Source organism: Brassica napus, chromosome A9 (genome assembly GCF_020379485.1).
Source record: "Brassica napus cultivar Da-Ae chromosome A9, Da-Ae, whole genome shotgun sequence".
NCBI lineage: Eukaryota > Viridiplantae > Streptophyta > Magnoliopsida > Brassicales > Brassicaceae > Brassica > Brassica napus.
In genome coordinates, this window is record NC_063442.1 from 8,344,749 (window position 1) to 8,358,427 (window position 13,679).

The window sequence follows — 13,679 nt, forward strand, 5'->3', positions numbered from 1 at the left end:
TTGTAATTGCTATTATTTTTTATTTATTTTTTTATCTTTATATTTTAAAAACATAATATAAATTGACAATATTTTATTTCTTTTTATAAAAGATATTGAATATGAAATAACACAATTTTATTGACCTAGAGGTGAATCCAATAATAAGTCAATATCTTATACTATTAAAGTACATCATAAATTCGTATCGGGTATTCATTAATCCATATTAAAGTAAAATCAAATCCCTTTTTACGGAGAGATACATCGAAGATCCTCCCCCGTATTAATTTTCAAAAGACAGCAAATAAATACATAATACCACATAAAAGGAAGCAGACTTTTCACTAACCGGTAATAACAGGTGTAATTATCGTCACTTGCGGGGCAAAAGCGTGACTGGACACCGGCAAACAAATCAAAATACAATAAATCAGTATCTTTTACTATTATAACTTTAAAGTCATGCAATGCAACATCTCTCTCTCCTCTTCCTCAGACAAAAAGGCTCTTCCACTTCCTATGGAATCACAAAGTGTACACACACATTATATGCTTATATAGCTTATATCTATAGAAGGACAAAGGCTTTAAACTCCTTTTAAATTGCTTGAACAAAAAGCAAAGCAATTCTCTCTGTTTTTTTTCTTTCTGCAGATTAAAAGAAAAACCATAAGCAGACATTTCTTCTTCTCTGTTTTCCAGCTTTTGTCTTCGGAGTTTGGTTTCTGAAGAAGACAAAATTTTCTACCTTTTTAAGAGTTCGAGATCCATTATCTATAAGTACATATAAGTGGAGATCATTCATAAATAATTTAAGAAGTCTTCTCGGGTTTTGTGAGCCTTGGATTCTTAAGTTTGCTGATGATGGATATGGAGGTTAAGCAGATATTAAAGAGTCTATGTTTCAGCTACGGATGGTCTTATGCTGTCTATTGGCGCTCTGACCCCATTAATCCCATGTAACTTCTCCCTCTTTTGCATGCTTCTTTCTTGAATTAGATTTCCATAAAACTAGTTTTTCTGTTCTTTCCATTTTTATCTCATTGATTTGTCTTAGGTTGATTTCATTTTTGCATACTTTGAGATGTTACTGTGAATTAATTTTCTTGGATGGAAAATTATGATTTCATTTTCAGGTTACTGAGAGTTGAAGAAACACACAATGATGAACAATCAGCCACACTCGTTGATGATATGATTCTTAAGACTCATGTCTTAGGCCAAGGGTAAGAAGCTCAAATATTCATTCAATGTATATTAATATATTTATGTATCTTCATTAGTCTTCTCTCTTTGATTACTCCAGCATCGTGGGGGAAGCTGCTTTAACCGGTAACTACCAATGGCTGTTCTCAGACACACTTGTTCAGGTTTTGTTTACCTTCTTCACATTTATGTTTGATTCTCTTATGTCCAAATATTATGAAGAATAAGGACGTTTGAATGTTCTTCTGCAGTGTGAGCATGAGTTTCAGAATCAGTTTATCTCTGGCTTTAAGGTAAATTTTAATTTGTTTCAAAGTTAATAGGGTTCATATGATGTATTTAAAATCAGATTCTTATATATGGATGGTAAATTTACAGAGTATCGCAATCATTCCAATAGGATCAAGCGGCGTTGTTCAGTTAGGGTCTACTCAAAAGGTTTTTGCATATAAAAATAAAAAAAATGTTTTCCAATGAAATTTATATTGCTTGCTGTGGAAGTCAAAGGACTAAATTAGTGTTTTTTGCATGTATCTCTATGTTGAGATTGTTGAGAGCCGAGAGATGTTGGAAGAAACAGAAAGAGCTCTGCAGGAGAAGCATTCTTTGAAAGTAAAGGATCAGTCGGTAGATCTTGATACTTTGTTTGAGTCTCTAGTACCACTGGTAGACTGTGAGCTTGTCCCTGAATATTTTCAAGAACTCAGCTTCGATGACATCTTCACCGAAGAAGATAATAATCCCCCTTCTTTGCTCTTCGATAAACCAGCCTTTGAAGCATCCCCAAACCCTTCTTCTTCAGACATTAATGAAGATGATGATTCTGTGTTCGACATTCTCAACTCTTACTCTTGGGACGATCTTTACCAGCTGCTGGCTGATGATGATTCCCAAGAACAGGAATGCTCCATGGTGATCCAAGGAAACGACAAGGATCTTTTGGGGATCCATTCCTATGATTGTCCGCAGAAAGGACAGTTATTCTCTGAGCTCATAAGCACTAGCCTTAGCAACAGCACTAGTTGTCTCACAAATGTGCAACAAGAAGATTCTTATTCTGGCCTGAATCAGAGCAAAAGACGGAAACTTGACAACTCAACAAGCTCAAGCTTCTTCATGACTCAAGCGGAGACACTAACACCTCTTAATCCTCCGATGTGGATTGATGAAGACATGGCAGGGAACTGGAAGAAACCTCAAGAAGAAGGAGTGAAGAAGAAGAAGAAAAGAGCAAAGGCAGGAGAAAGCAGGAAGCCGAGGCCTAAAGACAGGCAGATGATACAAGACCGTATCAAGGAGCTACGAGGGATGATTCCAAATGGAGCTAAGGTAAAACACACATCTTAATTAACTAAATGATTAGAGATTAGCATTGAGATCATCACAAATTTTATTTTGAATCTTTCTTGTTTGTGAACAGTGTAGCATTGATACACTGCTTGATCTGACGATAAGACACATGGTGTTCATGCAAAGCATCGCCAAGTACGCTGACAAACTCAAACAACCGTACCAGCCTAAGGTGAGTCTCTTAAAATGATGAAACAAATCTACTATTTGTTTTTCTTTTTTTTGGGCAAACCTTCATTATATCAAGTAAAGAAACATAGTCTTTCACTCCAAAAGGGAGGAGTAAAACAAATATATATTTTTGTTCTTTTGATGATGATTAAATTGGCAACGTATGTGGCAGCTGGTGAAGGAGAAAGAGAGAACGTGGGCGTTGGAAGTGGGGGATGATGAGTCAGTGGTATGTCCGATCATCGTGGAGGATTTGAAGCCGCAAGGACAAATGCAGATAGAGATGGTGTGCCAGGAAAATGGGGATGAGTTTCTTGAGATTGCACATGTGGTGAGAGGTCTAGGTTTGAACATTTTGAAAGGAGTCATGGTAACGAGACAGGGAAGGATATGGGCACACTTGATCGTCGAGGCAAAGCCACACATCACTAGGCTTCAACTCTTCTACTCACTTGTTCACCTCTTTCAACAACAAAATCCACCACACTCCTCCTCTTTTGACCACCAAACATGACGTATAGGACTCACTTACTACTCATTATGTATGCTTTTGTTGATTTCTTACATCGGATTTTATTTTTCTTCCATATTTGTTTAGTGGATGGCAAAGAAAGCTGTTGATAGTTTAGTAGTTCCATCCCAAAACGTTTGTAGTAAGAAACATGAAATTAAAGATTTTTGGCTTTAAAGTGATGATTGAGTTTTTGAGTGTGTGTGTTTATGTAAGACAAAGGCCCATAGACTTATCATAATTAAAAGAGGACCAGTACTGAATACTCTAATGGTAAAAGCAATTGAACCAATGCAAATCACACATATAATGGATCAAGTGCAGACTAAGTGGGAGAAAAACATCAAATAGTCTATTTGAGTTTAGAATGATAAAAACAGTTTAAATAAAGTAGATTATATTATATATATAGTGGCATGGTGGTAAAAAGCTCACGGCTGTGAGTTCTGCTATCTAGGTTCGAGTCCCGACCACCATCAATTAAAATAGGGTGAAAAAGGTAGCCCCTGGATGCCTTCGGTGGGTTCATGGCTTAACTCCAGTGGACAGTCATTAGTCGCTAGTCGGGTCTCTTTCGAAAGCATCCAGATATCAGGATCATCAAGATTATATATTTAAATAATAAAAATTACAAAAAAATATGTAATATATAAATACAATACATAAATAGTTATAAATGAAAAAGTAATAAATGTTACTATAACCTTGTTTCTATAATTTTAAAATAAAAATATAAAAAACATTAGTCATTATTACATCTATCTTTCATTAATATACATATATTTAACCATAATACTATATATTTACATAATACATATTATAATTGAAAACACATGCATCATATAAACAATTTAAATAAATGTAAATTTTATATAAGAAAAATAAAAATAGAGATAAATAGACAATGAATATTTTTTTATATCATCAAAGTTGTAAGTAAAATAGAATGAAAATATACAATTTATAGAAGAAAATTAAATATATTAATGATTTATGACAATTATTTATTGGTTCAGAAAAAAAGGGTGAACATCACCAAATGTCTGAATGGTGTTTCAAATGCAGTTCTCCTGCATATCAGCAGATCATCTGTTTTTCTCTCACTCTTCTATTCATAGCCTAAGCATGTTCAGGCAGCTTTGCGTAGAAGAATACAATGACCTTGTGGACATGTATTCTTTTGGCATGTGCATTTTTTTTTTTTGTCAAACAGCATGTGCATTTTTCGTTTTTGTTTTGACCAAATGGAGAAACACTTCCGTAAGTCTGGTCGTTTTGATTCCCCACTTATATAGTAGCCACGGATTTGGTTGGGTTATGATTGTTGCCTTCTTTCAAAGTTTTCATTTCTCACCGCTTTGGTTTATGTAAGCAAACATGATTAATAGCTTTTGTGAGAAGTTCCAGATTTGGAGAAAACGACAAGAAATGGAGACTTGGAGGTATAATAAATAATTAAAAAGAGATCCAAAAGTAAAAAAAAAGGAACCAATCACTATTTGCTAAATAATAATAAAAAATTCAATAATTGCCATTTTCACATGAGAGCACCGACGACGACGACAGCGCAGGCCAGCGAAGCAACGACGGTGGAGAATAGCAGCGATGAAGACGAAGATTTCTGAGAGAGTGGGATCGATCCAAATGCGTTTTGGTAAGAAGGAGCGTCGGCATCGGCAGAAGAAGAGGAGGGAGACAAGGCGTCTGCTTCGGCGGAGTAAGTGCCGACGGAGACAATGAGCTTCTGGTACTTTTGACAGTGGCCAGGATGTCCGCTGGTGAAGTAAAAGGTTCCGTTTTGGGTGAGGTTGAAGAGAGAGTTGCCGTCGTTCATGTACAGGATCGGATCTTTGGTGTTGCAGCTCTTGAAGTTGGAAGCTGTCACTTGAATCATTGAATCTTCGCTTGGTGGGTACAAGAACACTGTTTCAGATTAATGAGTTTAGATATCTTGTTTAATAATAAATTCATGAATTGAATTGAATACTTTTTTTACTTACAGAGGGAGTCACCGATCTTGAAAGAGTGAGATTTGGGCCATTTCGTGTATACTTTAGCATCAGTCGGGATACCCCATGAGTCCAAGTCCCCAACTTTGTACTGCGTCGAAGACACTTGCACTAGCAGTATCATCACCAAAACCGTTACGCTGCTCAAACTCATCATTCCCATCTCTCTCTTTCTCTGTCTTTGATTGGTGAGTGAGTTTTGTCTCTGAAAAGCTTAGCTCGTATAAATTGGTGAAAGTCAAAGGAGTTAGGGAATGGCGGTTTTACCCCTGACTGGAGGATTGTGGCACATGGCCTCAAGTGGGCAGTGTCGAGCATCCTATCAATACAGTTCATTTTCTCTAGTGTATGTTTGTGTTGTATTGTTCACATGGCCACCATTACATTATTTATCAAGTTTATGACCACTCCCTCCCTCGCCTTGCAATTTCCATCATTATGTGTCTATTTTTTTTGTAATTGTCTCAACGTAAAAAGATTGAACTTCCTTTTAAACACCAAAACCGTTTCAGTGGCCAATATCAACTTCTAAAAGATTATTTTTCCAAATCACATAAAAGTTGAAAGAAGAATGCCAAATAAGCTGATTGAAGTTCCACAGGTTTTTGAGTGTCGGGCTCGGCTACATCCGGTGAAATGAAAGCACAAAATCCAAATATAACTAACAAGACATTATGGGGTTTGAGTGGAAAGGCTTTATGACTCAACGTATTAAGACAAGTAGAAAATCATAAAAATAAATTATATTAAAGTCATAAAAGCATAAAATTTTATTAATACAATAATTATATTAATTTTGAAAAAATACCAATAACAATTAATTTTTATAAATAGTTTCAAAATTTGAAGTATTTTTAATTTTATAATTTATAGATATTTATGATTTATATGTTAGTAAAATATATATTTTTATAAAATATAATAATTTAGAACATGCCAATATATTTTTATTTTTAAATATCAGTCGCTATATTTTGATAAATTTTAATTGTAACTAAATATTATATTGCTATTTTGGTGTATTATTTTAAAATAATTTTAAAATAAATAATATCTTATTTATTTATTAAAAAAATAAAAGATACAGCAAAATATAAAACCAAAAATCTTTAAACTAAAAACTAAAAAACCAAAAGATGAAAATCAAAAACCAAAAACTAATTCAAACAACCAACACGTAAAAAACAAAATCTAATTTTTATTTATCATCACAAAATCTAAAATTTTAAAACCATGTAAACAATCATCACATTAGTACTAATCAGAGACGAAGCCAGACTTTGTACTATTGGGGCCTGTGCACCCATAATATTTATATATATTTTACATTTGGTAATGGAAAACGTAAAGAAACTGATAGGTTATATGGAAAATTAAAGTTGTGCACCCATAATAGTCTGGATTCGATCCTTAAACTCATTCTTTTTTTGTTCTATTATTATTAGTGCACCCAGTGGAAACATTGCCTAGATCCGCCCCTGGTACTAACAATCGTTTTTGTTACGTTTCATCAGTGAATAATGATAATGAATGGATCTTCTATTCTGATGATCGCTGGTATAAGCAGGACCGGCTCAAAGATATCGGACCCTAGTGTAAAATTACTTTAAATATTGTTTCACATATATTTATAGATAATTTTTAAAAAATTGAGTCTCTATTCCTAATTTTTTTATAAAAAAATTGGTCCGGGGTCCATGCCATTTTGCCCCTACCCTTAAGCCGGCCCTGGGTATAAGATTGGGCCTTGATCCATCTCCTTGCTACAAAAATTGACTCGAGGATGATTAATTGAGCCGACTATTTTCTGTTCTCAAACATGAGTTGGGGTTTGAATAAGCTTACACCAATTGATATATGAAACACATTAAATTCAGGTTTAATTTTAATTTTCTATTTTCAAATCTCAGAAAGCACAAAAATATAAAATAATACAAACTAAGAGCATGATTAACTCATATCTTTTAGCCGGAGTTCTTAATTCATGATTTGATATTTTTTTTTATACTTTTCGGCTACTTATTTAAGAGACGGTTCTTACTTTTTTTAGTTAAAATCTAAGAAAAGCTAAGAACTGGCTCTTAGCCGAAGCTAAGAATCCCAATTAAAAGACTTAGGTTAATCATGGTCTAAACCTAAAAAAAAAACAGCACCCTAATGAGATGCCATTTACGCATGTCGTCGAAAGACTGCTTAGTTCAGCTACGAACATAGCCTCTATTTGTATACTAGAAAGAGAGTCGGTTGCTTGAATTTCTTACAGCCCCCAACGTACTTACTAAAAAATGTGTAAACAATCAAAATGATCTTCCGAGAGACTTATTCCTTTAACCTTATTCGACATCACTGATTTAAGTTGAACTTCCTAGCTGTGGCACGATCCAAGTCGGTCTGCTTCTTTAGCTCCGATCTTCCTTGTGTTTCAACTCATGTGTCAGTCACATATACAACATTGGCATGAACGCAGTGCTAGAAATTTCAGGGATATTGTATCATCCGAGAACACGATTTCTTCGTAGTCGTCGATAGGTGTATGAGGGCATCTCTTTCTTTTGCTGCACCAAATAATTTGTCTCATCCACTTTTGGAGTTATACTTCGATTTTGTTGACCTTTACAGTTAATGGGCTTGTGGCTGTTAATTCTTATGTAATAAATTGTATTCGCAACAACAATGTTAACGAATACTAGGTACAAATTTTAACATTTAGACCAAAAAGTTAAATCTTCTAAATTTTTTTTATGTATTGTCTATCTACGAGTGTTGGACTTTATTGTTTTTTCATGGGCTTGATCAGATTTGAGATATGGCCGGGTTTTACCCTTGTTCGGTGCAGCAATTCCATACCTAACGAATTATTTTAAAATTGAGATAAACTCGAAGAATACGAGCGGAGTAGTCTTTTAGTAAGTTATAAATTTATAATATGTAAGATATTCATCAAATATCAAGTTATATCATAATTGTTGTTTCTTCTTGCATAGGCAAGCTAGTAATCTCTAGTAATTATATAACCTTGCCAAGCCACAGAAGAAGAGAACGAGTATCATTCTCGGCCAGACGTATAAGCTTCAGTTGAGTAGAGTTTGTAAACTTGAAAGCTCACTTGTTCGACTTATCTTTTTTCGTCTTTGATCAGTCTTGATCCATCTTATGGGATGTTTGAGCCAAGGAATGAATTGATGTGTTCATAGTTTAGCTTGCCTAAACGAGGAGACTCCATTGAAGTAATCCTCTGCATTCTTGGAGACTCTAGTGAAGTAGTTCTATGTATTTTTGGATATTTTGGTGTTGGAGGTTGACGAGGAGACTCTACAGAGATCGATCTTTGTATTCTTGGTGATACCATTGCCACATTTGATGCTGCTGCTGATGCCGGGCCAGCTTCAACTAGCTCAATTTATGTCTCGTGCACCGCCACCAAAACTCCAAAATCTAACTCATTGCTCACTAGTTCTTCTTAGCTTCCTGACTACACAATCATTCCATTCCTCATAACCTGTGAAAATGAAACCACCCATTGGCAAAATTTTAGATCACAAACCCAACAAGCAATCAACGTTAGGAAGGAAGTCTACTTGATGAGTTACTAGCAAGACAGTCTTTCCTTTCAATGCTCCTCTTACAGACACATCACCACAAAAATATAAAAATCAGTGATTAATCAAACAGATAAATTTGTGCTTAATTACCTTGAACTAAGAAAGCATGTATTCATATAACAAGCATGAGGCATCACTAACCATCTAAATAAATAAACTTGAATCTCTTATTGTGTTGTTGAAGCGTCATTATAGATCATCAACTAAGCTTCACTTACTAACTAAGATTCGCTAACCAACCTAAAGGTCCTAAACAATCTTCATTAACATCAACCAAGCTTCGGTAACAACCTAAACTAGCTTTGCTAACCATCGCTTCTGTGAGGATAGCGAGTGATGATCAGACGTTTATCCGCTCTTTTCTCCCTTTGTATTGCTTCGATTGAAAAAAAAAAATCGCAGAAAAGACAAGATATTTTGGGTTTCAGTATCGATAGATCTCTAAATATTTTATCAGGATAAAATTGATGATTGGTTGGCTGTAAAAATTTCACTGTAAAATATAGTATGTAAAATTTACTCATGTACACTACAAGAAAACAAAGTTATAACGACTACGCGTTACGGTCGTAAATTACGTTGATAATGAAGTTATGATGAAATAAAAAATCGTCGTAAAATAGGTGTAAACTTACAACAAAATATATTCTTCGTAAAGTAGTCAAAATTTATGACTTATTTACCACAATATGTACAAGTCGTCGTAAAAAGTTGTTACTTTACGACTAAATTATATAAAAACTTTGCATTTAATTAACGATCGAATTACGAGAAATATTGAAAGTTGATGGAAACGATAACCATTTTCTTTTTTTTTTTGGTTTTAAAAACTAAATAAAGCTTGATAGATAATTTTTATAACTTTAGATAGATAAAATATCTAAATACACTTGATACATCCTAAGCCCCGACCAATCACCCTCGAAGACTTTTAGTGAAATTGGCCAAAAACAATTTTGGAAGAGTTGGTCTTATTCACACTCCACACGGGCCAATGTAACAGAGACGAGTTGGTCTTATTCACCACAGCCCACACTCGTGTCACGTGACACGTAAACGCGGGCGAAAACACAGCGTTATATAATATTTTCGAACAGAGGGTTTTACTAATGTAGAGAACAGATTAGGTTCTCTTCCTTTAAATATTTTAGTTTTCGTTATTATATCGTTAGTTTTTGAGTTGTAGTGACATATAGTGTCAATGGGATATGCGGGTACATTGGTGGCTTGGAGCTGAAGTGGCATTCCTCAGAATGTAATATCTAATGTGGCCAACGTTCGGCCTCTAATTTGTTATTTCACAATGTTCTATGCGTTAAGATCTTTGTTGTATATTTATTTGTTTATCTCCTTTTTCTTCTTCTATATCCCAAATTGAATAGAAATTTCATCCAGAAATGTCTCTATGTACATTCATTACATTTACACTCAAGACTCGAAAGAATTGGACGGTCACTGCAATCCGCTTTATTCTTAGCCGCTAAACTACGTTAAAAAATTATAAATTAATGATGATAGAATTTTGATATTTTATCAATTTATAAAGTTCTTAATTAAAAAAATATTTTAAAAAATTATCTATTTTGATGTAAAATAAAAATAATAATAGCTTTACAGTGTTTTTATAGCTTTACAGTGTTATTTACTCCTTATATTTACTAGATTCAACTTTATCTTTTTATTAGATTATGAGATGTATCAAGACATGTAATATACAATACAGATATTTTTAGATGTAATCTGATAAAATAACATTAAAATGTTAAGAAAAAATTAAAATGGATTTCCTTGTGAATAAATATAAATAGTATAATATTTTTATGCTTATATAAACTTCATATATAATAATTTTTAATTTATGAATTTAACAAGACTAAATTGTAAAAAATAAAGTTTTATTATTTTATCGAATTTTGAATTGGTCCAATTCGAGACCGGAAATATTTATTTATCTATCGTACTTATTTTTGAATTAATTTATAGAGTTTCTACGGTATCAACATTTTTCTCAAATTCAAAAATAATATGAAAAAGTATCAAGAGACAAAGTTATATTTGTGTTCTTAACATGAACTAGTAAATGAAATATGCAAAAGTAAATGGGTATAAAATAATGATTTGAATGATAGTGGTGAACTGGGGTTTGGTATTTTTATAATTATATATACTTAAACGAGGATGGGTTAACTAATTTAAATGAATTTAAGTAGTAGAGGATCTACGCCAAATGAGCTCAAGCTCACCAGCGAACTCCTTTTGCCTCCCAACCACAATGGTGATGTGGTCTTTATCAGGGACTATGTGGATTCTGGCGCGTGGAACTTTCCTCTTGACGCCGTAGCTGCACTCTACCGGGATCAGCTCATCACGGCCGCCGTGGAAGACGGAGACGTCACAGTTCACGTTGTCACGGACATGGTCAAGATAAGCTTCTATCTTGCTCCCCGATCCGAAGATAATGTTGTGTAGTGTGTGCCATGATGCATTGTGTGTGTGACACAAGAACCCTTCTATTAAGTACGTCCGCATCCTGCATATATCATAAGCATCCCAATTATTTACCTTTTTCATTGCTACAATATATATATTATTAGAAGAGGTGAAAATGCAATAATATTTATGCGCATTTACATTATGTACAATTTTATTATGCCCATGCGACAGTAATTACACTACGCCGGTCTAGTAGTAGATGCCTGAGTAGGTACCTGTTTCTGGTGAGAAGCTTGGTGAGAAATTCCAACAAGTGGTGGTTCTTGCAAAGGACTAGACTGACGGTGCGGCTAAGGTGCTCGTACCAGCTAGCCACAGAGGCTGCAAAGGCCATGGGAGGCCACACTTCCTTGGGCGCCATTTTTCTCATCACATACTGTGTCGCTTGCACTCCCTTTGGCACAGAATAATATGGCTGCATTTTTACATATGTATCAATCACCTAATGATAACCAGAAGGATTGTTCAAGAAAATTATATATAGTTCGAGTCAAGACTCACAGGAGCCAATAAAGTGATTGACTTGATGGCTCCTGGGTGTTTAGCCGCGAGCGCAAGAGCCAAAATGCACCCCAAGGAGTGAGCGACTACGTGGAATGTCTTGAGTCTGAACTGAGAGATCACTGATCTCTCTATCATCTCTAAATGCTCTTTCAATGTATACAGTGAGTCATTTGGCTTTGGACTTTTCCCGTACCCCAACAAATCCACTGCTAAAAACCTGTAATTCGATTTGGCTGAGTCTGAGAAGTTTGGGAACAGAGTCTCCGTCCAAAACGTGGATGATGATAAGAACCCATGTATGAACACTACGTTCTCTTGTGCCTTGTTGTCTGCATATTCAAAATTATTCACTTTATCCTCAGGAATTAACTTAACACTGTTACACGTACAATGCGGATTTTTTTTTGCATACTAGTTCATTTTTATCCCCTTTTAAAAAAAAAAAATCTTTGAAGGCAATTCCTAACAATAATGGATATTTAACCATGATGAAATGAGAGTTTCCATTTTAGTTTAGTAACTAAGTAAATTTATTGTACCAATGTGAAACGGCCCAACAGAATGAATAATACACATAATTGTTCCTTGATTTGATCTTAAGGTAGCATGCATTCTTTACGAACCATTTTTTTATCTTTCTCATGGTAATTTATAACTGCTCTTAGATGATCCTAAGGTTAGCATTGAGAATGCATGCTGCACGAGACACTAGAGAGAGATTAAAAAATCAAAACAGGGGGTTAAGATTATTTACACAAATCTATATTGTTAGTTACTTTTTTTGGACAACCTTTATTGTTAGTTACATTATGTAAAATGTAGGATCATGTACCTTTGGGTTGTTGGACGTTGACAAAAAGAGAAGAGCTGGAAGAGGAAAGCCAAGAAGTGCAGAATGTGCAATGGCAATCAGACCATCTTGGTGTCCTTTGCAACTTCTCGACCACCGTGGAATTTACGGTTAGTAGTGTCTTCTTCTTAGTCGACGGTGATCTCTCGTCACTGCATTCCACTGCATTCTTTTTGAAGCACTTCACCAGCTTGGCAAGAAGTGAAGGACGTGAGTAGAGTGTGTCGGAGATCTCATCCAAATGGATCTTTGTTCTTGTAAGCGAGACCACCTTTGAGTACTCTCCTGATCCTTCCGAGACTATCATTTTCCTGCCTCTGTTCCCTCCGGCCGCCGCTTGTTTGGCCTCGGGCGGCGGACAACAGTAGCAGGGTTTCCACTCCGACTCGAAGAAGAAATCAAGCGTCCTGTATGTGAAGCAAAGCAAAAAATCGACAATGTCGAGGATGAAGAAGACGAAGAAGCCCACACTGCGGTTGAGCCACCGTGAAAAGCCCATGCTGTGGAGTGTGAGTCTTGTGGAGGATGACATGTATGTATGATGGTGATGTATGTAAATGGGTGAGAAATAATATTATCATACTCATGTTCATGAAGAAAGAGAGAGAGAGAGCAGGTAGCAGATAGATGAATTTATTGATCGCATTTATCATACATTGTTGGCTTAAGAGCATCAGCATTAGTGAACCCCTTGGAAGGGGTTCACAAAGCATTTTTTTATTATTATTTTTTTTCTGTTTATTTTTGTTTTAAAAAAAAAAAAAAAAAAAAAAAAAAATTTATAACCGGACCAACCGCGGGCCGCCACGTGTCGTGGGGCCCGCGCTACAGTGATGATCCGGGTTCAGTGCAGTGAACTTCTAAGAGGGAGGTTCATTGCTTTTGTTTATTTTAATATTTTTTTTTTTTCGAAAACTGTGTGAACTCCCCATGGAGTTCACTAATGCAGATGCTCTTAAATGATGAAATTGGGTGGTCGTTGAATCTTTTTCTCACCACTC

At 35.0% G+C, this 13,679-nt stretch overlaps 3 protein-coding genes across 3 annotated transcripts; 1 reads left to right on the plus strand and 2 right to left on the minus strand.

The window, feature by feature from the left end:
• Positions 1-481: 481 nt before the first annotated feature.
• Positions 482-3,412, plus strand: LOC106366446 (transcription factor bHLH157-like). Its single transcript, XM_013806047.3, has 8 exons — positions 482-941; positions 1,119-1,208; positions 1,289-1,352; positions 1,440-1,481; positions 1,567-1,626; positions 1,735-2,517; positions 2,609-2,710; positions 2,882-3,412. Exons 1-8 carry the CDS (start codon positions 844-846, stop codon positions 3,221-3,223), a joined length of 1,581 nt encoding a protein of 526 aa, XP_013661501.2. The 5' UTR covers positions 482-843; the 3' UTR covers positions 3,224-3,412.
• A 1,234-nt stretch (positions 3,413-4,646) lies between these two features.
• LOC106364222 (mavicyanin-like) lies at positions 4,647-5,489 on the minus strand. Its single transcript, XM_013803844.3, has 2 exons — positions 5,221-5,489; positions 4,647-5,143 (listed from the first exon to the last, which is right to left on the minus strand). Exons 1-2 carry the CDS (start codon positions 5,390-5,392, stop codon positions 4,758-4,760), a joined length of 558 nt encoding a protein of 185 aa, XP_013659298.2. The 5' UTR covers positions 5,393-5,489; the 3' UTR covers positions 4,647-4,757.
• A 5,334-nt stretch (positions 5,490-10,823) lies between these two features.
• Positions 10,824-13,266, minus strand: LOC106366447 (probable lysophospholipase BODYGUARD 1). Its single transcript, XM_013806048.3, has 4 exons — positions 12,661-13,266; positions 11,826-12,157; positions 11,540-11,739; positions 10,824-11,361 (listed from the first exon to the last, which is right to left on the minus strand). The coding sequence occupies exons 1-4, from the start codon at positions 13,208-13,210 to the stop codon at positions 11,034-11,036; spliced, it is 1,410 nt and encodes a 469-aa protein (XP_013661502.2). The 5' UTR covers positions 13,211-13,266; the 3' UTR covers positions 10,824-11,033.
• Between the last annotated feature and the right edge of the window lie 413 nt (positions 13,267-13,679).